This window comes from Lissotriton helveticus, chromosome 3_1, assembly GCF_964261635.1.
Source record: "Lissotriton helveticus chromosome 3_1, aLisHel1.1, whole genome shotgun sequence".
Lineage (NCBI taxonomy): Eukaryota > Metazoa > Chordata > Amphibia > Caudata > Salamandridae > Lissotriton > Lissotriton helveticus.
In genome coordinates, this window is record NC_136061.1 from 1848812997 (window position 1) to 1848838143 (window position 25147).

A 25147-nucleotide genomic window follows, 5' to 3' on the forward strand; every position below is an offset into this window, starting at 1 on the left:
CCAGTGCTTTGACAAGCTCTCCTCATTTGTTTTGTGACAGAATTTTTGACAGTTTGTTAACGTCGACTAATGTGTTTTTAAAAAAAAATGTTTTTGGGAGTATGTCTCTGAAGAAACCAACTGGTTTTGAGGTCTGTGGCACACAGAACTGCCCGGATTGCAGGACTATGAATCTAAAAGCCATCCGTGAGTGGCCCAGTCTCTGCTCCACATCAACGTGTTGGAACTGAAAGCTATTCACCTGGCATTGAAAGCCGTTCTTCCTTCCATCAGGCGGAGGTAGGTTCAGGTGTTTATGGACAAGGCCACAGCCATGTGGTATTGCAACAAGCTGCTCTGGGTGAGGCCGTCAAGAGGCACTGCATGTCTGGACATGGCTGGAACGTCATTGGATTTTCCTGGTGGTTCAACATCTGGAAGACTGACTGAACACCAGAGCAGATGAACTCTGGTGTTGATGCCTCTCGGATCATGAATGGCGTTTTGTGGCAGGGAGTCTCTCACAAATTGCAGTCCAGGCTTAAGAAGTTGAAGAGAGAGACTTTATTTCAGTGAGCAGTAATACAGAGACCCCACCCAGCAGCTGGTCAAGAGCAACTGCCTTCTCAATTCAAACAGTGCTAGGCAACCTTCACCACAATCCAGAACCAGGATCCTGTGGTTTAAAAAGAAGGTGCAGAACACCACACATTTCCATCAGGAGGTGGTGCAAAGTCTCCTCAGAGTGTGCGAGAACCTTGATTGGATTTATTCGCCATTGCCAAGAAGGCCCAATGTTCGCACTTCTGCACGCTTGAGTTTCCAGGCAGCACTTGCTCGGAGACACAATTTGTCTCAAGTGGATCAGGACTCCTATACACCTTTCTCTCGATATCACTCCTGCCAATAGTTCGCAAGAAGATCAGAAATGACTGAGTTCAAGTCATGTTGGTTGTTCCGGATTGGACAAGGAGAGTATTATATCCTGAACTCCTGAGCATAAGCATCTGTCCTCTAATCAGGCTGCCCCTTCAAGAGTATCTGCGTTGCAGCAACAAGGCAGGGTCCTGCACCCAAACCTGCACACTCTCCATCTACATTCATTGAGATTGAGCAGTGACAGATGAGCGTATTTGACCTCCCTTCCGAAGTGTATGATGTCATTCTGGCAGCTAATTGTCCCTCAACAAGAACGGTATATGCCTGCTGATGGAACAAATTTGTGGCTTGGTGCACTGCCAAATCTGTGGATCCTCTGTCTGAACCCTTGTCTAAAGTCTCCTTGCTTGCCTTATCCATTGCCTGGTAATGCCCTGGTTTGCATACAGTTAAAAGGTATCTTTCTGCCATCTCAGCGTTCATGCGGTTGCCACCTGTTGTGACTAGTTTCTTGAATGGTTTGAAGTACATTTCCCCCTAAACCTTACACTAAGCCCCAATGGGATCTTAATTTTGTTCTGACTTTCTAAATGTGTTTATTTGAGCCCATACACACCTGCCTTCTGACATTGATTATCATCAAAACAATCTTCTGCTTGGCTATAAAATACTTTGCGGAAGGTGATATCCTAGATCACTCGCAATTTGGCTTCCGGGCCCACCACAGTACCAAACTGGCCCTAATTACAGCTACCGAGGAACTTAGGCTAACCCTTGATAAAGGTGGGAGCTTTGCTCTTATCCTTTTAGATCTCTCAGCGGCATTCGACACTCAACCACGACGTGTTGATAGAACGTCTTGCCTCGCTGGGAATCAGGGACAAAACACTCCTACTCAGATCCTTCCTGTCGAACAGGACACAATCAGTGGCACTCGATCCATTTGTCTCCCCAGACTTCTCACTCCCTTGTGGAGTGCTGCAAGGCTCATCGCTGAGCCCCACTCTTTTTAAACTTTACGTCACCCCGGTGGCCAAACTGATAAAAACCTTTGGATACACGCTGTTGTCTTATGCGGATGACACACAAATCAAAGTGTCCATTAACAGCTCGTCCGCAGACACTGCTTCCCGGTTCAAAAGCTGTATGAGCCACATAGGGAAGTGGATGCAGACAAACTGTCTTAAACTTAACACTTCAAAACGGACGTTATGCTTTTTGGCAACTATTGTCTGGTCAGACAACTGGTGGTCGAGTCACATGGGCCTTCCCCCAACACCAGCTGACAAGGCTAAGAACCTTGGAGTTCTGTGTGACTCCAGGCTCTCCTTCGAATCCCAGATCAACCATACCACAGCAACTTGCTTTTTCATCCTAAAAATCCTGAATAAAATACTTCAGCTCATACTTTTAGAGCTCAGGAAAACAGTGGTCACAGCCTTCATTGGTTCAAGACTGGACTATATAACACCTTTCTTACCAGTGCAAGCAAGCGTAGTCTTCAAAAACTGCAAACTATGCAAAATGCCACTGCCAGAGTTCTGTTTGAGCTTACTCGCTTCGACTCAGCTTCCAAGCCTCTCGCAGAGCTACTGATCCAGCGCGGCTCTCAAACAACCCTCCCAACCCATCGCACTTAACCCAGGAGCTGACTTATTTTACTCATCGGTGGGGCCCATAGCCCCGCGAGTCACACATCCACACACCACACTGCTCCTGAAATCAGTGAAAACAGAAGGCGAGCTGCTGAACAGCGGAATACCTTATCAACCTATATTCAAATTTTATACATTATGTGTGTGTGTGTGTATATATATATATATATTCACTGAAAAAACCATAGGTTATAGACCATATATAGTTAGGAATTAGCATTTACAAAACCTTGAAAATTCACTGAAAAAACCATAGGTTATAGATCATATATAGTTAGGAATTAGCATTTACAAAACCTTATTTTACTCACACAAAACCATTGAAATTCCATATATAGTTAGTTGCACTAACTATATATCGCGCACCCGCAATCCACTGCTGATGATGTCACATATTACATCATTCATGACATGGTCAGTGACATCACTGATGACATCACTGATGACATCTCAAATGACATCACTGATGACATCACTGATGACAACATCCAGTGACTGTATGTTTCTGTAAAGTTAAAATATGTCTTACATATTGAAGAATGAGTGGATGTATAAGTGTCTGGATGAAGGATTTAGTAGGTGCATGACTGACTGTATAAGTGAGTGATTAAATGTGTCTCACTGAGTGCATGGGTTAGTGACTAAACTGTTTTAAATTGTGCATCATTGTGTCTGTTGTTCTGTAATCTGATGCATGTGTTGATCATTAGCTATATGACTAACTATATGGGTTATTGATTGGTTGCCCAAGTATTTGTATGGGAGACTGAGAGTGTGTGGGTGTCTGGGAGGTGTATGACTCTGTGCATAGATGTGTGAGCAGTTGATTCACTAGATGTATGGGTTCAAAAGTGCATGTGGAAACAGCTGTATGGGCGGTTGACTGTGTGCATGAGTGTATTGGTGAGTGAATGGATATCTCAGTGCTACATGTCAAAGTAAGTACATATGTAAAACACAGTACATGTGAGAGTTGACATATATAAATAACTGTGCATAAGAGCCAGTGAATGTGTGAGTGGCTGTATGGATCATTGTGAACTTGTATCAGGGATTGTATAACAGAGTAAATATGTGTTAGTATATGTTTCAATAAGTAAGGTGTGTATAACTATATAGTTGAGGAAATGGAGGTGTGATTGATTCTTTGCAAGACTGACTAGGTGTGTGAGTAACTCCATGGATGAGTGACAGTCTGTGAGTGTCTGTTTACACTGAGTGTATCTAAGGTTATAGATGTCATCAGTGATGTCATCAGTGATGTCATTTGAGATGTCATCAGTGATGTCATCAGTGATGTCACTGACCATGTCATGAATGATGTAATATGTGACATCATCAGCAGTGGATTGCGGGTGCGCGATATATAGTTAGTGCAACTAACTATATATGGAATTTCAATGGTTTTGTGTGAGTAAAATAAGGTTTTGTTAATGCTAATTCCTAACTATATATGATCTATAACCTATGGTTTTTTCAGTGAATTTTCAAGGTTTTGTAAATGCTAATTCCTAACTATATATGGTCTATAACCTATGGTTTTTTCAGTGAATTTCAATGGTTTTTTAATAGCAAATGTTTATAGTTTTAAAAAATAATAAATTTTAAAGCGAATTTTATATTGTATAATTATGTCATTTTTTTTTTTTATTCTTTTCGGTGCGCTCCCGGGACGCGGACCGGTGAACGCACGGGTAAGCGCAATCTTGCGGCGCGCCCCGGGGCGCGTACCGATGAGCGTCCCGATAGCGCTATTGCCGTGAACGAAAACAACATCGTGACGTATTGCGTAGCCGCCACGCCTTGCGTCATAAGACACGTATCGCGTAGCCGCGAGATGCGTCTTATGACGCACCGCGTAAGCGCACCCGGAAGCGCATGCGATCGCGCAACGTAAACGCCCCGATGCGCTTATGAAACACGCCCCGGGACGCGCCCCGGGGCGCGTAGCGTAAGCGCGTCAAACCATGTGACTTTAAAATAACACTTTTCATTGGTTCAGAACTTTTTTTTTTCCAAATTGTGTGAAACCCACCCATTTCTCTCACTATTGCTTTGTACTTGGAGAGAGCAAGAGCTGTTCTGTGTACTGTCTTCATCTCCTACTTTCCTGATCTACAGCAATGGCTGCAAGAGAGTCATCCAGCAGTGATTCCGATGGATTTTTAGATGAGGACCCTCCTCAGCAGAAGAAAAAAGACCATTTCATCTGGAAATTCTATGACATCCCTGAAGGACAAAAAAAAGTCAATGCTCCAAAAGTAACCTGCAAAATATGTGGTAGTACTTTATCCAGAGGCAATCCTCTGAAAAAATATAGTTTTGGAAATGCCAATTTAATCAGGCATGTCAAAAGAAGACACCCAAACAACTTTGCCAGGGAGAGTGTCAGAGAGCTGGCACGGAATTTACCCACAGATGGCGGCAGCACCTCCACTGGTGGAGCAACACCTTCGGGACCACCCCGTGGAAGAATGGTCCCTAACATACAGCCGGTGTTTGCAGGCATCAAATTTCTGTGCACGGAGTGTGACGAACTGCTCTGCTATGGGGAGCAGAGTGTTGAACTCATTGCCTTAAAGAAACAGCAACACCGCTGCACTGCCAGTCCCTAAATTTTCACATATTTTTGCTCCTGTTGAGCAGTTTTGGAATCCCTGTTTTTGTTTTTCCCCTGACAAAAATCCAAAAAAAATATAAAATCGTTTTAAAAAGTCTAAAAAAATATAAAACAACAAAAACAAAAAAAAGTTCTTTTCAGAACTACCTCCAATTTATAAAAAAATGCTATTTAAAAAAAAAAAAAAAGTCTGTCATTTTTTATCTCCATGGTACGCTCCCCCGTACGCTCCCCGGTGCGCGTACCGGGCGCTCCCCCCGCGAAAATCGATGTTTTTTTTTTTTTTTTTACCCGCGGGACCCTTTTATGGCCCCCACATCAAAACTAGGGGGCCAGGGGGGTGTACCCTGCCCCCTTTTGCTCATTTCCCCCTTTGATTTTTGCCACCTCTTGTGTCTCAATCCTACCGAGACACAAGATGGCGGCCACTGCGGACTGTTTCGAATGTTTACAGACACCCGAGAACCAATCAGCTTGCCGTGCGCAAGTCGCGTGGCGCGCCCGAAGCGCTCCCCGGTACGCGCACCGGGGCGCGGCTCTAGATATATATCTTTTTTTAAACCTAATTTACTCAAAATTCACAGGAGCACATATCTTGAGACCTAGCAAAGGCACATCGGGCAAACAATATCTACAATTTTGCCAAGTTTCGTGGAAATCCATTCAGCCGTTCGAGCTAAAAGTGAGGCCAACCGCCCTATGGAAAAATGAATGGGAAAAACGCGTTTTGGGACCCCCCTTTTTTCTCGGCCCCCCCTTGACAAAACCCCCCCAAATTTTCAGGGGCTGCTCAGAAACAAAATGTTCCATTTTCCTGAAAATTTCAGCCAATTCCGTCCACAAACGCCAAAGTTATTAGACATAGAATTTTCAAAAATCCCATAGAGAAAAAATCCTAACTATATATACCTACTGGCGACCGCCAGTAGGTATATATATATATATATATATATATATATATATATATATATATATATATATATATATATATATATATATATATATATATATATATACATACATATTACCTACTGGCGGTCGCCAGTAGGTATATATAGTTAGGATTTTTTCTCTATGGGATTTTTGAAAATTCTATGTCTAATAACTTTGGCGTTTGTGGACGGAATTGGCTGAAATTTTCAGGAAAATGGCACATTTTGTTTCTGAGCAGCCCTTGAAAATTTGGGGGGTGTTGGTCAAGGGGGGGCTGAGAAAAAAGGGGGGTCCCAAAACGTGTTTTTAACATTGAGTTTTCCATAGGGCGGTTGGCCTCACTTTTAGCCCGAACGGCTGAATGGATTTGCACGAAACTTGGCAAAATTGTAGGGACTGGTAGCCCGATGTGCCTTTGCTAGGTCTCAATATATGTGCTTCAGTGGATTTTGAGAAATTAACGTTCAAAAAAAGATATATATCTGTAACAGCGGACCGGGCAGCGCTCCGGTTCGCGGACTTTACGCGGTACGGAGTTTTGTGAAGCGAAGCTGATTGGTTCTCCGGCGTCTGTGAACATTCCAAACAGTCCGTAGCGGCCGCCATCTTGTCTCTCGGTAGGATCGAGAGACAAGAGGAGGCCAAAGCGAAGGGGCAAATGACCATAAGGGGGCATAGTAGATCCTCGCTGACCCCCTAGGTTTGATGTGGAGGTTTTAAAAGGGCCCCGCGGGGCAAAAAAAATAATAATAATAATAATCGAACGGCTGAATGGATTTGCACGAAACTTGGTAAAATATTAGGGACTGGTAGCCCGATGTGCCTTTGCTAGGTCTCAATATATGTGCTCCAGTGGATTTTGAGAAATTAACGTTCAAAAAAAGATATATATCTGTAACAGCGCTCCGCTTCGCGTAACGGAGGTTTGCGAAGCTGATTGGTTCTCCGGCGTCTGTAAACATTGCAAACAGTCCGTAGCGTCCGCCATCTTGTCTCTCGGTAGGATCGAGAGACAAGAGGAGGCCAAAGCGAAGGGGCAAATGACCATAAGGGGGCATAGTAGATCCTCCTTGACCTCTTAGGTTTGATGTGGAGGTTTTAAAAGGGCCCCGCGGGGCAAAAAAAATAATAATAATAATAATCGAACGGCTGAATGGATTTGCACGAAACTTGGCAAAATTGTAGGGACTGGTAGCCCGATGTGCCTTTGCTAGGTCTCAATATATGTGCTTCAGTGGATTTTGAGAAATTAACGTTCAAAAAAGATATATATCTGTAACAGCGGACCGGGCAGCGCTCCGGTTCGCGGACTTTACGCGGTACGGAGCTTTGTGAAGCGAAGCTGATTGGTTCTCCGGCGTCTGTGAACATTCCAAACAGTCCGTAGCGGCCGCCATCTTGTCTCTCGGTAGGATCGAGAGACAAGAGGAGGCCAAAGCGAAGGGGCAAATGACCATAAGGGGGCATAGTAGATCCTCGCTGACCCCCTAGGTTTGATGTGGAGGTTTTAAAAGGGCTCCGCGGGGCAAAAAAAATAAATAATAATAATAATCGAACGGCTGAATGGATTTGCACGAAACTTGGTAAAATATTAGGGACTGGTAGCCCGATGTGCCTTTGCTAGGTCTCAATATATGTGCTCCAGTGGATTTTGAGAAATTAACGTTCAAAAAAAGATATATATCTGTAACAGCGCTCCGCTTCGCGTAACGGAGGTTTGCGAAGCTGATTGGTTCTCCGGCGTCTGTAAACATTGCAAACAGTCCGTAGCGGCCGCCATCTTGTCTCTCGGTAGGATCGAGAGACAAGAGGGGGCCAAAGCGAAGGGGCAAATGACCATAAGGGGGCATAGTAGATCCTCCTTGACCTCTTAGGTTTGATGTGGAGGTTTTAAAAGGGCCCCGCGGGGCAAAAAAAAAAATAATAATAATAATCGAACGGCTGAATGGATTTGCACGAAACTTGGCAAAATTGTAGGGACTGGTAGCTCGATGTGCCTTTGCTAGGTCTCAATATATGTGCTTCAGTGGATTTTGAGAAATTAACGTTCAAAAACAAGATATATATCTGTAACAGCGCTCCGCTTCGCGGAGATAAAATTATCTCTGTATTACCTAGCTGTTGCTAACACCAGTTAGCGACGGCTAGTAGGAGATAGCGACCATCTTGGGCCCCACTTTGCATGTGAGTGATATTTATCACTAATGACATGCAAAGTGGGCATGCCAAGATGTTAGCGACTGGAAACAGTCGCTAACATCGCTATCTCCTATTACCAACTTTTGGAAATATTCGCGATAAGCGCGAATATCTCCAAAAGCTACCACCTGCCCTGAGCAGTTCTTAGCCATGTTATCCAATGGGAGGTGGATAACATGGCTAAGAGCATTAGCTCGGTAATGCATGAATATCGCTGAGTTTTCAGCGATATTAATGCATTGCGGTCGTTTTTTATCGTATTTGCGATAAACCTTGATAATAGCAAGGTTTATCTGCGATAATTTCTGAAGATGCTTAGTGGTAAAAAATTCGTTGCTAAGCATCGTTAGGGATAAATATCGCTTAACTTTGGTAATATGCCCCAACGTCTGTTAAGGTTCGATTCGAAGGAAATCAGGAAGTGTTGAAAAACATTGTCTGCGCCATCTTGCCTTTTTTCAAATGCCACACTTTTGTCGTGCACGGCAGTCATTTTAGATGCCTTGACCAGACCCACTCTCTGCACGCTGTCGATCCTTAGCATGGCTCCCCACCCTCGCAAGCATCTCCCCCAGGCAGTGGTCACCCCCGCTCTCTGTCTTATGCATGGGTAATAAACCACCCCCCATCTGCGCTGCTCTTCACTGAGAATCACACCCTGTGCCCGCCCGACACCTCCCTTTCGCCCTATTCACTACCGCACCCTCTGACACTCCTTTTCCTCTGTGTCCGATTGTCCAGGCCGGTCCTAGGGTATCAGCTAGCCCTGCAGATGTAGTTTATGGCCCCAGCTGTAAAGAATCACCCCTCTTCAAAGGAGTTATAGTAGATCAAGGCCCACACTCGATGAGATCCGTCACAGCAGACGCGTTCCTATTATCTGAAAACCATCCTGTATTGTGATTGGGGAGGGGACCGAGCCTGAAGCGGAAGATTCCAGGGATGACTCTTTGTACATCAAAGTTTTTACAATTATGTGTCACATTAAAAATATATAGCACTCCAACAAAGTAGTAAGATTATAAAACTTTAATAACTTATAAATATATACAAGAAAACAAAAACAGTAATAACATATAAACATTTTTAGGGAAAAACAACGAAGTAGCGGTCGGCTGTGCGAATAGTCCCAACGCAGCACAACGTCCAGATTTCACTGATTTCGGCATCCGGCGTGGGGCGTCGCGGGGGGTGGGTCATCAGTAGCAAACTGTTGTGCGAATAGTTCCAAGGCAGCAGAACGATGGCACCAAGGTGATGTCCAGTAAGTTGCCGCACTGGTTTTGGTATCCTACAATGCTGCTCCGAATAACGGCGTGGGGCGCCCCGGGGGAGGCGGCGTGAACGGGCCTCTCCAGGTGGAGTCTCGTCTGTTGTAGTGGGGCGCCCCTTTACCGTTTCAGTTGCCATTCCGTCCGCTTTTGGTCCACTGTGTCAAAAGCCGCAATTCAGCTGAGTTGCGCCCACTCTTGCGGTGCAGCGATAGGCGGCTGTCACAGGACTCTCAAAATGGCGGCAGGCTGTTTCCTTTTTGGGCCTGGTCCACTGAAATGGCCCTGGGACACCTTGGAAATCGGACGCTTGTCTGCTAGGTCTTGGACCCCATTCTCGAAAGCGTCCCCTCCGCCTTGAGGATTCATCAAAAGTTTTGGGGGCCCCCGACTCCTGCAGGCTTCTGGTGGGGAGCGGCTGCCATGATTGGTCGCGGAATGACTACGACGGAGCCACGAGATGGTGGTGCTTTCATGGTGACGCCAGCTTCAGTCTGAAACATCCAGAAACAAGGTGGGGCTTTCATCGTTTGGGGAAAAAAAAAAGTTTTCATCCAATGAAAAGTGTTGTTTTTAGGTCATATGATCAAGCCTTCCATCATTAGGAAACCAAAAGTAAAATGAACCAATGAAAAGTTTTATAAACAAGTCACATGACCTGTTATGCGGCATAGGGTATAAAATGCGGAGAAAATACGTTGGCACGTGAGGCGGCGTCAGTAGCGGACCGATGTGCGAATAGGCCGAAGGCAACACAACGCGCCAAGATCCGGATGGCACCGAGGTGGTGTCCAGCAAGTTGCAGCACTGGTGTGGCCATCCTACAATGCTGAAAGTCGGCGTGGGGCGCCCTGTTGGCCTGTGAGTTCGCGTCAGTAGCGGACCGATGTGCGAATAGGCCGAAGGCAGCACAACGCGCCAAGATCCGGATGGCACCGAGGTGGTGTCTAGCAAGTTGTCGCACTGGTGTGGCCATCCTACAATGTTGAAAGTCGGCGTGGGGCGCCCCGTTGGCCTGTGAGATGGCGTCAGTAGCGGACCGATGTGCGAATGGGGCCAAAGGCAGCGCAACAATATTTTCTGAATAGAAGACACCACAAGGCGCTGAGATGCCAAGATCCGGATGGCACCGAGGTGGTGTCTAGCAAGTTGTGGCACTGGTGTGGCCATCCTACAATGGTAAAAGTCGGCATGGGGCGCCCTGTTGGCCTGTGAGATGGTGTCAGTAGCGGACCGATGTGCGAATGGGGCCAAAGGCAGCGCAACAATATTTTCTGTATGGAAGATACCACTAGGCGTTGAGATGCGAAGATCCGGATGGCACCGAGGTGATGTCTAGCAAGTTGCTGTACTGGTGTGGTCATCCTACAATGCTGAAACTCAGCGTGGGGCGCCCCATTAGCCTGTGAGATGGCGTCAGTAGCGGACCGATGTGTGAATAGGCCGGAACCAGCACAAGGCGCCAAGATCCGGATGGCACCGTGGTGGTTTCATAGTTGAGAGGCACTTCATCTGCAGTGGGGCGCCGAGATCCGGATGGCACCGAGGTGATGTCTAGCAAGTTGCTGTACTGGTGTGGCCATCCTACAATGCTGAAAGTCGGCGTGGGGCGCCCCATTAGCCTGTGAGATGGCGTCAGTAGCGGACCGATGTGCGAATGGGGCCAAAGGCAGCGCAACAATATTTTCTGAATAGAAGACACCACAAGGCGCTGAGATTCGGTTGGCACCGAGGTGATGTCTAGCAAGTTGCCGCACTGGTGTGGCCATCCTACAACGCTGCTCCGAATAACGGCGTGGGGTGCCCGAAGGGGGGGGGGGGGAGGCGGCGTGAACGGGCCTTCCTAGGTGGAGGCTCGTCTGCTGTAGTGGGGCGCCCCTTTACCGTTTCAGTTGCCATTCAGCTGAGTTTCGGCTGCTCTTGATGCTACAGCGACAGGCGGCTGCAACAGGACTCTCAAAATGGCGGCTTGTTCTTTGGATTTGGGCCTGGTCTACTAAAATGGCCCTGGGACACTTTAGAACTCGGACGCTCGATTTTTTTTTTTCCTTTCCTGTACATGCAAAAAAAGGTAAATTCCCGGTACGTTACACGCTTCATCTGCCACGATGTACTCTCCAGAGGAACCGAAAAAAAATATAGTTATGGTAACTATACCATGCATCGTCATATGGAGAGGTGGCACCAATTAATTATAGTGCTGCATAAAAGAGAGATTTGGAGGAGAACCCCCGACCTGCCAGTACATTCATCAAAGAAGTGGCACTGACAGCATCAGAGGCAAGGGAAATGGTCCCAAATATTTAGAACTTTGGAAAGATTAAAATGACATGTTTAGATTGTGGCAAATTAATTTCATGTGGACAGATGAGTGTTACTCTAATAAATACAGCATATGAACATCATCATAGTCGATGGTTGGTAGAGACATTTTGACTATATCCTGGACCTGCCCGTCCTCGCCCAAAATGGCGCCGGAATAAATGGGACTCGTAACTCCTTGTTGTGTACTGGTTGCAGAACCTTGAAATCACGAGATACGTATGCAGTTTTGAAGCATATGGCGGGCGGGGACGAGAATTGATTGAATATTTCGACATCCCTATTGATATTAAGTTCTGATGTGTTATTGATTACTGTACTATTGAAAGTTCGAATTAACGTCACCCATGGTACTTGCCCGCAAATGTATATCTAGATAATTTTATTGTAACTGGCCCTGTCGTATTTTAATTATAAAATGTACGTCCACCGATTCCGCAACTGTTAGACACCTTAGTTCTTGCAACCTAATGGCCCGCCCGTTACGTTCCTCTACAGTGTAAATGTCTACTCATCATATACGATTACAGTTTGCTCCGTGGCCGGCCCACGTGGTTATAGGCTCGTATTTGTATAATGAAATTTTCACAATAAAGGTTTTTAAAAGAAAACATGGTAGTAGTATATACATTGGTAAAGTTTTTAATAATAGTCACTGTTTTAGAATCATTAAAAGGCAAGTGAAATAAAGCAGACCAATTACATGAAGGGTAAAAGGTATAATACGCAGGAACGCAGTAAAGATAAATGGTCAAGGGCTGTTGTGTTTTCTACTCCTGCAACATAAAGTGATCGATAAGAATCTCATATTCAGGCGTATCGGCGACTAAGACAGCAGGTCGACCCTCTTTTGCTCAACGGCTCCGTCATGGGACGAAGAAACGCTCTTTTTCTCGAAAAAAGAATATATTTTACTTGCAGGACAGTTGTAAATTTTCCGGGAAAGTACATTAGCCTGGAACATTATAACATATATTTAAGAAAAAATAATGTTCGGAAGTAATAAAAAGCGTAATTTTTAGGTCATATGACCAAGCCTTTCATCATTAGAATAGAATAAGAAAAGTAAAATGAACCAATGAAAAGTTTTATTAACAAGTCACATGACTTGTTATGCTTACGTTACGCGCTGCGCGCCCCGGATGACTTCCGGATGCGCTAACGCGGCGCGTCATATGATGCATTACGCGACAACGCAGGTCCAGAATATAGTCAAAATGTCTCCACCAACCAGCGGTCGGAACACAACCCCTTTCAGCAGGCTAAATAGTTTTGTTAAATGACAACAGAAGGGACAGGCAACAAGAACCATCAGTCAAAGAGGGGAGGGCTAGTTCTTCTCTACCGGGTTACATTGGGGCGCTACCGGAACTGATCGAATTGGTAGTCTACAGTGTTTCTGGATGTTTCAGACTGAAGCTGGGGTTAGCATGAGAGCACCACCATTTCGTAGCTCCGTCGTGGCCATTCCGCAACCAATCATGGCAGCCGCTCTTTATCGTTATTTTGGGCGGGGTGGGTGGCGGAGCCGAGCTGTTTTGCAGCCATCATTGTGTGGAGTTCAGTTCATCTCACTAGTTTCGTATTTGTCATGAGGGGTTGTTCCTAATGTTTCTATTTTAGCGAGGTCAAAAAGAGATCCCATTAGTGGCCTACTGATTTTGCTCGATTCCTTTTCTTTTTTTTTTACACGATTTTTCATTATCTGCAAAGACTAAACAGAGTATTGCGACTCTGTGTTTGTTTGTAAATAGAGAATGAACCAAAGAGAACCAATTCTAAAACAGTAAATGCTTGGATAACAATCAATCAAATGGAGAGAGAAGCAGGCACGACGTATTACAACGGGGGCAAAGGCCTGCGTTAACTACCTTTCACTATCTGCAAAGAGAGAGTACTCCTAATAGAAATGAGGGGGGGCACCATTCAAAGCAGATCAGTGTGCATAAACACGAAAATGTTTTCACTTACCACGTACTTGACATTCGACAGCTTATGATATTTGCTATTAAAAAACCATTGAAATTCACTGAAAAAACCATAGGTTATAGACCATATATAGTTAGGAATTAGCATTTACAAAACCTTGAAAATTCACTGAAAAAACCATAGGTTATAGACCATATATAGTTAGGAATTAGCATTTAAAAAACCTTATTTTACTCACACAAAACCATTGAAATTCCATATATAGTTAGTTGCACTAACTATATATCGCGCACCCGCAATCCACTGCTGATGATGTCACATATTACATCATTCATGACCTGGTCAGTGACATCACTGATGACATCACTGATGACATCTCAAATGACATCACTGATGACATCTCATTTGAAATCAATGACCACATCACTGATGATATCATTCATGTGACAATACAATGCATCTCCTCACATTTTAATATAACCTCTGTTTCACCCAGTGTTAAATACAGAGTATAATTTTTGAAACCATTGACACACCAATACTAGTTACTACATACGCACTCACTGATTCCTACGTCTACACACACATTCACTCATTCACCCATACAATCATTCATACATACAATCACTCATCTTTACAACACTATCATATGCACTCATACACCTATACAGACACTCACACTCTGCCACTCATCCATGGAGTTACTCACACACCTAGTCAGTCCTGTAAAGAATCAATCACACTTCCATTTTCTTGTCTATACAGTTAAACATAGAGCACCTTACATTTTCAAACATATACTAACACATACTTACTTTCTTATACAATCATTGATACAAGTACACATTGATCTGCACAGAGTCACACACCTCCCAGCCAGCCACACACACACTCAGTCTCCCATACAAATACTTGGACAATCAATCAATAACCCATATAGTTAATCATATAGCTACTGATCAACACATGCAGCAGTTTACAGAACAACAGACATAATGATGCACAAGTTAAGACAGTTTAGTCACTAACCCATGCACTCAGTGAGACACATTTAATCACTCACTCATACATTCAGTCACGCACCTACTAAATCCTTCGTCCAGACACTTATACATCTACTCATTCTTCAATATGTAAAACATATTTAAACTTTACAGAAACACACAGTCACTGGATGATGTCATCAGTGATGTCATCAGTGATGTCATTTGAGATGTCATCAGTGATGTCATCAGTGATGTCACTGACCATGTCATGAATGATGTAATATGTGACATCATCAGCAGTGGATTGCGGGTGCGCGATATATAGTTAGTGCAACTAACTATATATGGAATTTCAATGGTTTTGTGTGAGTAAAATAAGGTTTTTTAAATGCTAATTCCTAACTATATATGGTCTATAACCTATGGTTTTTTCAGTGAATTTTCAAGGTTTTGTAAATGCTAATTCCTAACTATATATGGTCTATAACCTATGGTTTTTTCAGTGAATATATATATATATATATATATATATATATACATATATACATATATACATATCAACAATTTCCCTTTCTCTATAATTTTTGGAAATAACATCAAGGCACCCCACTGTTTTGATCGATGGACCAGCTAGTAGAAGTTAGTTGATGGCGTTAAAGACCAGCTCAATCACAATATTCCCATTATTGTATTATTTACCTTGTCATGACTTTGATTTAAATGAACACATAACTTCGATATTTTTATAGAAATATTTATCTGAATTTAGTCGGAAAAGAAAATTGCATTTCAATCAAAAATGTTAGCACTTATCAAAACATTCAAGAATGGAAAATTTAGAAAACATATTAACAGTCTGCCATAGACGATGACAGAATTGCAACGAAACAGGTTCCCAAGTTAACTGTCTTTCTAACCTCCTCGATGTCTACCTCCCTACAGGACTCCGCATTTAATTCTTTGCCCCATCAAAATTTAAAGTCCAAAAATAATTCAAAGTCTTTTCGCACAAAAAATCGTTCAGACCAGCAGCATGTCGTGGTGCGCAATAAAATTCACGGAACCAACTTTTTTCCTTCTTTCATACAGAAGGCTATTTTATACCCTTTTCCCTAACTATCTAACTCAAAATTGAAACTTTAGGGTCCATACTCATTTCTCATTGGTCCATTAGAGGGGTGGTGAAGATCACCTCATGTCCTCCTTATCCAAACCAGTTCATAATTTGCTATGTCATCCTTGCATACTCTCTCACGGCCAGAATTGTCCATTTTGCAATCTGTCATCCTGTCCTTGTATCTTTTATACATCACGAAGTTACAGCACAAAAGTTTCCCAGGCTTTTAAATTCAAGCATCCTTTGGCACATCTCCGGTATCCTAGGCCAAGCTGACCTTTGACATCTTTTACTCCGAGTACAGGCCGTTGAAGCATCTCTAGCACATTCGTGCATGCGTAGGGCCATATTTCTCGAAATCTCGCTTAAACAGCCATTTTCGAACTAGACCGCACAGGCCTCAATGGGAACTAATATGAAAACAAAGACAATAGATGTTAGATTTAGAATTTTAGCCCTTCTGTTTACCTCCCACCATTCTAATTTCCCTTGTTAGAGGTTACCTACCTGTGGAGAAGTGTGGCTCAATGGTTAGAGCGGCAGACCCTGATGCAGAGGTCTGGCCCGGGACCAGGGTTCAATTCCCGCCTTGGCTGGTCTCGGTGGATCTTGGGCTCATAATTCCTCGGACCGATTTCTCGCCTCGGTGCCTACTCTAAGCATGGGTCCCACGCTGCAACTCTGGGCAATAGCTTGCTTAGTCTCCACAACGGCCCCCTACAGCGCTAGGGATGCCTGGTTGCACCCTGGGGATGCCCAGGAGTGGACATTTCACAGGGAAAAACCAGGAAGGGTTCCCTAGCTGTATGAGTACAGCGCCAGGACACTCAGGAGTATCAGTGCGCTTTACAAGTACGGCTACATTTACATTTACATTTACCTAGCAAAAACCAAACATATATGTGCCTTTTACTTACCATGTTCATTGTTTTGCCACATAAACATTCAATAAAAAGCACAAATACACACTTTTATTTATTTTAAAATATCACTGCTCTATATTAGTATGACTCCTTCATTTTATTAGTAAATTAGTTTTTGCAAATCAGCAAGTTTGTTTTCCCACGTGTAACTTTATTCTGTGGATGCTTGGTTGATTTAATTGTCATGCTCCACATGGTTAATACATGTTCCTATTATGAGAGATTGACTTTACAACGGGTACACAAAAATGTTTGTCTCTCCCCTGCTCCATCACTACCTTGGCTGCCCATCATTAAGCGCATCCAGTTTAAGGCCTTGTGTATTGCATTTAAGGCTACACATGGCTAGGGCCCACGACAACTGTTGCAACTCTTTAGACCTTACATCCCAGGCAGATCACTAAGATCGTCCGACAGTGGAAACCTATCTATCCCCAAGATTTCAAAAGTAAAATGAGAAGGCAAAAGTGTTTCCTATACCACTGCTAAACTCTGGAACTCCTTGCCCACTTGCACGAAAAACAAACATAACCTGCTTCAATTTAGGAAGCGCTTAAAGACCTGGCTGTACTTGTGATATTGTTCTGGAAATAACTGTCTTCTGGTGTATCCAGTGCCTAGATACCTCCGGTTTGTGTTGCGCTTTATAAATCCCTCATTTCATTTCATTTCATTTCATTTCATATAACAACTGCCAGGAGGGTTAGCCAATTGCAGGTGCTTTCTGTTAATCCCCCATACACCTCTTTTTTTTTTCCTGGATAAACTGGTTCTTAGGACCCGTCCCTCCTTCTTACATAAAGTGATCACAACTTTTCACGTCCGGCAAAAGATCACACTGCCCTCTTTGCCCCCTCTCTTATCCTAGAAGGAAAGTCGACTGCCTGGATCCAAAAAGAGCACTTTTGATCTACATTGATCGTACCAAAGACTTCTGGGTGGATGATCTACTCTTTATTGGATTAGTGGATGAGAAGAAAGGAAAGGCAGTGCAAAGGAAAACCATCTCCAGGTGGATTGTGCTCTGTATAAAAAGCTGCTACGCAAGGGACAAGAAACAACCCCTTGAGGGCTAGAGAGCTCATTACACTAGCACTAAAGCTCCGACCACTGAGCTAGCTCGAGGAGCCCCAGTCCTGGACATCTGTCTGGTCGGTAAGTGGGCATTGCTGCACACATTTGTTAAGCCTTACTGGACAGTGAGGTTTGACGTGATGGGCATTTTGCTTTTCAGTCCTTCACAACTTGTTGATCTAACAAATTTGCAGACCCACCTACGAGGAGAGGATGCTGTGGCATCTATTCTAACTTAAGGAATCTGTGGCTAGAAGTCTCTTTATGATGAACAAGTTACATACCAGTATCGCTATATCTGGCAGAGGCTCTATCTAGCCGCATATTCATTACCAATACTCCCTGTTCTGCCAAATGTGCATCTCACATCAAATAGGTCCTTCTAGGCCTAATTATGGCATGCTGGTCATTCCACCTCAGTATGGCTCCGTACTTGTGGCACGGAAAAATAGTCAGAAAATGAGGTCAGCTTGCTAAGGTGGTGCCAATATAGGCATCGCAAATGTCACTTCTGTAATGGCCGACAACGCTACGCTGAGCCGAACAACGCCACCTACCGAAGCGCAAGGGGACTGCTAAAAAAAAAAAAGTTATTCCAGATCCACTTTGACTCCTGGGGAATATTCTAAGGTAAGAAATCTGTGTGTAGATAGTCTTTACCAGATAACGTGCTACCGATGTTAAGTAACTTGTTATCATCACCTCACAGGGCAACACGAACAGCTCTGAAAGTCTTATTAGAATTTGGTGGACTGGGTATTCAGCCACCAATGGTGGCAACCTTACTCTTGTGCCGTGAGTGCAAGTACACAGACACCATCTACACTATTAAGACGGTATGATGTACTTTCTTTTCTGTTCGGGAAGACTGGGAAAGTCTGGCAGTCCCAATCAGGAAAAAAAAAAGAAAAGTTACCCTCAAGTCCTGTTAGAAAACTCCCAGATTATCCGTGTCATTAATGCTTTGTTTTACCAAAAACAAGCTCTTGCTTTGGGAGTTTGTTTTGGTAAAATAAAAATGATTGCTGAGTGGCTGCATGAATCACAAGTTTGCTGAGTGGCTGCAAAGAGCGGCATAAATGGCCTCTCTTTTGAAGGCACAGAAATCTCCACAAAGCAGCCAAGGATATCAAAACATGGTGGGCGGTAGTCAGCTGGGTGGCGGAGGAAATACCTCTGCCACCCTGGAAGATCACGGTCTGTCCTACGTATTTCTAAATAAGGCCTATAAACTTCACAAATCTGAAGCTTTGTTTTAAACTTGTCACTATCTTACATCCTGTAGGTGAATGCCTTATAGAACACTCCCTAGTTTCAAACAGGCCTGCTTTTTTAATAGTTTTAATATTTCCAAAATCATTGTTGATGGAACTAATGCCCGTACATGTACACTCTCACATAGATTACTGCAATGGAATGCACAATGGCTTTCTTTGAAAAGCACTGAACCGATTCAGCAGGTACACGCATGACAGTCACGTTAGTTATTTCTGTCTAAAATCTTCAACCGCATGACACCCATCCCATAATCTTTCCCCTGGTTCCCAAAGAACCCAAACTGTCTGGGGATCAAAGTTATTTCAGAAAACCTGCCCTTGTCATTCCAGTAACTGCCTAAAATGTGACTGTTGTGGTGTTCTTTTTTTTTTTTAGAATGAGAAGTTCGATGGGTTTGTGATTGAGGTATGGAGCCAGCTTGGAGGCCAGAAGCGACAGTGAGTACTAATGTCCCATTGCCAATGACTACTGACCGTCTTGATGAATTTACTCCTCCTATAAACCTTTTACTTGTAGAACTTCTGTGTTCATTCTACTCCACATGTCTTCTCTCTCAAACTTTCTCACTTCGTCTCCCTTCCACTCTGAAGTCTATGCTTATTTCTCTTGATACATCTATGTCCTGATCTCTTGCTATCATATTTTTATATTCATTTATACTTTCACATACTATTAACTATATCTAGAATTCAGAAGATTAGCCCATAGGCTTCTCAATAAGCAAAGTGCGGTTTTTCAATAGATTTAGGGCCAGATGCATCAAAGGGTTTTGCCCGTTCTGTGTTGATGCATATGGCTCTTAATTGTTTTTATGGCCATATTAAGGAATTACACCAGCAGACAACAGGTATTCATCATAAAGTTATACGTGTCGGTGCGTTCATGGGAAGATAAAAAAACTAGTAACCAACTCTCAAATATTGTTGATCATATCTGAGGGTCCAACAGGGCTCCAGCTCCCTGTTATGTTATATCATTTGTATTTTTGTAGCGCGCTAATCACCTGTGAGGGTGTCCTGGCACTTGCAGCAGGTGTATGGGGCCAGCCTGGTGTGCTTACTCGAAAAGCCAGGTCTTCAGCTTTTTGCAGAAGTCAAAGAGGACGCTCTGATGTATTGTGAGAGGTCGTTTCAAGTTGTAGGAGCTAAGTATGAGAAGGTGTGACACCCCCCCCCAGCCCTGCTTTTAAGTATGTGTGGGGAGTATGCTAGTGAGACTCCAGCAGAGCAGTGATGTCTGGAACAGTGCTTCCCAAACGTTTTAGAACCACAACCCTTTTTAGTAGGACAATCTTTTGAAGACCCTCCTAGCTTTAATGGACATGATGCATGTGTTTTTATTAATGTAACGAAAGTACTGTGTGGTAGCGCACTTTCATTTATAGACCGCACGTTTTCGATTGAAATGGTCACTAAATTTGAACATGCATAGTTTCACTGATAAAACTATATTCCATGTGAATGATAATGTGTGAAAATTGATTTCAGTGAAAATGTTTCATTTGTGCATCACCAAGTAAAATGTCTTGATTTATTTTGATCCTATTAAAATTGTTGTTTCCATCACACTCCAGACATACAGTAAAAGTGCATCATTTTTGCTTTCCTAACTGTTGAGTGTGTACCGTTTATTTACAGGTATTTACATTTTGTTGTGTTTTAAATAATGAAATCCTGCAGCCTTTCCTTTCAACCCTCATCTACCTCAGCAAGATCGTCAAATAATTCACTTTACTTCTCTTTCTCTGGCTGTAAAGTGAGAGGAGTTTGTAAACACCATTCCCCATCTTGCGAAACATAGGCAGAAGACATTGCCTAACCTTTGAGGTTTGTCTTTGAAGCGCAGCAAATGTGACAAGATAAGGTATCTTTATTTATTGCTTGTACTTTTGTGACCTGCAAAAAATTGTTTGGTTCCCACAGTTTGCGAAACACTTGTCTGGGTAGTTGGTGGAAATGAATGCGGTTGTTGAGGTAAAACGCAATGATTTTGTGGAGTGCCTTGTAGGTAGGTGTTGGTGAGGAGTTTGAAGAGTGTGTGTTGAGAACTATTGGAGTTCCCTGAGGTGTGGTGTGGTGTGGGCATGGCGTGGGAGATGGAGCATGGGCTTGGCTGCTGCATTCTGGACAAGTCTTCTCGTAAGGTGTTGGTTATTCGTGTTTAGGACCAGGACGAGGCAACTGCGTTAACCTGGGCAGTCATGTCCAGTTTTCTGTCTAGAATAAGTCTGAGGTTTCTTACTTGTGAGCTGGGTCTGAAGTTTGTAGGTCAGCTTTCCCAAAGACCATCACTTCAGTCTTGTCCCTTACTTAACAATACCGCACAGATATCTCTCCATTTTCTCAAATCCACTGTCAGTTTTTCAGCCGGTTTCACTTTCCCTATCTATAATCCCTCCATTTATCTCACGAGGGACCACCATTTTGCACCTCCTCTTTGGCAATCACTTTTCTTTCTAATAAGATAGATAATGCTACAATTCTGTTTTCGCCTTTTTCATCTAGGCTGAGTACTAATATACATGTCTCAGTATTGCAACTCCTCCATCTTTATCATGTAACCGGGACATAACCGTGTCCCATTATACTCCTATTATGGGACATGCCCATACCACTGACTTGGGTATATTTTATTAAGTACAACTGGGGATAGATAAGCTCTGTGACTCTAGGTAATGCGTATATCTAAAGCTAGCATTACTGTAAACTACTCTATTATAGCTTAATACACTGTCCTACTATGAATCTACAATTGACGTACAAACTCCAACTCTGGGATGCCTTCGGTCCGCCATGCGCTTTACAAATTGGGTAATAGAAATAGAACACTCACCCTCCAGTTTAGCTTGTATTCCCATGTTAGGCTCTTGTCTATCACCGAGTGCCATAAAGCATAGCAGCAGCTCAGTCAGTGTTCCATAACCAATTCAGCACTGAGAATGTATGGTCCTCAGAAGTAAGTGTGTTTAATGATGTACAAGAAAAAAGTTACAACTCAAACAGTCAACGTGTTTGTACTTATAATTTAGAGACCATTAGGCCCATGAATGCTTTTCTGGGGTTACTAAAACTCTTCACACATGGGTGGCAGCCCCATAACGCTTACTCTCTTTTCAGTGATCTGTTGGCAATGTGTAAAACTGTTCCGTATTAGAAAGGCTAACTAAAGTAATAATGTCTTCTATTTCATATTGCTCTGGTGAGGAATGACCGCCCCACAAAACATTTTTAATTTGTGTGAAGTGAAACATAGAGAGGAGCAAATCATTTAATAACAGATTAACCCAATTACTATCTCGAGCTAAGGGACCACTATAATCATCAGTCCATATAATAAGCTTAAAAGACGCACATAAAAACGTAGTCTTGTTATTAATTGATAAGAAATTGTTTATATCTGTATATTGTATGGTGGGATTGCACTTGCCTGCCACTCTACCATTCATGATTTTGTATCTATACTACACAAAGCAAAACCTGATATAGTAGATCATCTTTCGCAAACTTCATGAGGAAGAAAAACACCCTCTAACAAGTTATGGAATTGAGCTAAAAAATATTAAAGCAATGCATTAACTGCAGGGGAGCTTCAACAGAAGAAGCGGCAACAGCGTTTTTAGCAAGCCAGTTCATTCTGCCACCCTTCTCCAGCACAAACAAGATTTTGACCATGCTACTTAATAAAAGCTTCAGATATTCATATTTTTGTGTCAGCCAAAATCACTAAAAGCAAAAATAGCTGAAATCACTAAAAAAGTGTAACTTTTGGTAACCACGTTACATGTTACTTTGGTATCATAAGAAACACAGATGTATTTTTTTAGGTCGAAGCCTACTAGAAGGCGCATCTGACTAGTTTGCAAAAACTTCTTGAGGACATTTTGAAAGCTTTCCTTGGAATGCAATCCACCTATTGCTTACCATTGGTTTAGGGGTTTGTAACTCACACTTGCTTGCTTTCAATTTGCTGTTTTTTTTGTTTTGTTTTAGGCTGTCCAGCATGCGTTTGTCCCTCCCACGCCATCCATGCATAACCTGTTTACTGTATTATTCCACAAGTGCTCGCTTTCTGTAAACCGGCCTTTAAAGTTTGTTCTTGTCACATTTGCTGTGCTTTCAATGACCAGGGTCAAATGTTAGGATCTGTCTTCTGAGGGTGCTTGGTGGTTACTTTTCTTTCACAGGCTTGAAAGGGAGAGGATTTATGCAACAATCTTTTGGATACTGGGAGTGGGAAAGAAAAGGTATTTTCTAGCACACATCAACATTTAAATCCTTTACTCAGTACAAGCTGTTCATGATTTGATAGTTCATAATTGGACAGATTCATGACCAGGTTAATTTTATTTAGTGCTACCATCTGTAGTGTTGTCTCTGTGTCTGAATGTCTCCGTGGCTCTCCCTATGGAAAACCGTCCTGTTTCCAGATCCTGTTTTGACCCCCACTCCAACCCCGTCCTCTTTGTTGATCCTGGTCCCATGTCCCCCATGCTTCTGTGTGGTCACCATTCGCCCTCCCCTAAAAAAGGGGCCTGATTTTGTTTCTGGTACCTATAGCCTTGATTGTATCTGCCTGAACTTGTGCCTGGTTGTTCTGTGTCGCTACCAGTGCTGCTTGCTCCAGAGGAGTCTGAAAAGTTAATGAATCTCCTAAATCCCCTAAAGCTACCTCATCTCCTCGGGTATCTCCCCTGTGTGTCCTGTTTATAATAAACTTCCTGAAGGTAAGGATATGTTGTTTTTTTATCATAGAATCTGATGTCTTTCGCAAGTTTCACAACAGGGGTGGGAGCACACCGCTTCACCTATCAGGCAAGGTTCGCCCCTGGCATTCTGGGTAATGCAGTCTTCTGGTAGTTCGCCATGTTGAAAAGTTTTTCAAGTGTTTCGCCAATGTTGGCGCAGATGGTGCTGATCTCTAGACACCGGTGTTTCAGGTTCATTAACCTTCGTCAGTAGAGATTACAGACTGGTTTTAGGGGTTTCACAACAGGGGTGGGAGCACACCGCTACACCTATCAGGCAAGGTTCGCCCCAGGCATTTTGGGTAATGCAGTCTTCTGGTAGTTCGCCATGTTGAAATGTGAGTGAGTCTCTGGGCTGACGAGCTCGTGGATGTTGCACCTGCGCGCCAAGGAGCGGTACCTGACCTGAAGATGATTTTGGCCACCTATTCAGCAAACCCCTAAAACCAGTCTGTAATCTCTACTGACGAAGGTTAATGAACCTGAAACACCGGTGTCTAGAGATCAGCACCATCTGCGCCAACATTGGCGAAACACTCGATAAACTTTTCAACATGGCGAACTACCAGAAGACTGCATTACCCAGAATGCCAGGGGCGAATCTTGCCTGATAGGTGTAGCGGTGTGCTCCCACCCCTGTTGTGTAATTTTAAGGACTTCCGTGAGTCTCTGGGCTGACGAGCTCGTGGATGTTGCACCTGCGCGCCAAGGAGCGGTACCTGACCTGAAGATGATTTTGGCCACCTATTCAGCAAACCCCTAAAACCAGTCTGTAATCTCTACTGACGAAGGTTAATGAACCTGAAACACCGGTGTCTAGAGATCAGCACCATCTGCGCCAACATTGGCGAAACACTCGATAAACTTTTCAACATGGCGAACTACCAGAAGACTGCATTACCCAGAATGCCAGGGGCGAACCTTGCCTGATAGGTGTAGCGGTGTGCTCCCACCCCTGTTGTGTAATTTTAAGGACTCCCGTGAGTCTCTGGGCTGACGAGCTCGTGGATGTTGCACCTGCGCGCCAAGGAGCGGTACCTGACCTGAAGATGATTTTGGCCACCTATTCAGCAAACCCCTAAAACCAGTCTGTAATCTCTACTGACGAAGGTTAATGAACCTGAAACACCGGTGTCTAGAGATCAGCACCATCTGCGCCAACATTGGCGAAACACTCGATAAACTTTTCAACATGGCGAACTACCAGAAGACTGCATTACCCAGAATGCCAGGGGCGA

The 25147-nt window shown here is 43.5% G+C and overlaps 1 protein-coding gene across 2 annotated transcripts in view; it reads left to right on the forward strand.

The window, feature by feature from the left end:
* CHID1 (chitinase domain containing 1) overlaps nt 1-25147 on the forward strand; it is a 1625859-nt gene that overhangs the window by 314234 nt on the left and 1286478 nt on the right. For both annotated transcript variants that reach the window (XM_078684035.1, XM_078684036.1), the window contains one exon: nt 19541-19602. In XM_078684035.1, the coding sequence (XP_078540161.1) occupies nt 19541-19602 (62 nt within the window). The remainder of the gene's footprint in view (nt 1-19540; nt 19603-25147) is intronic.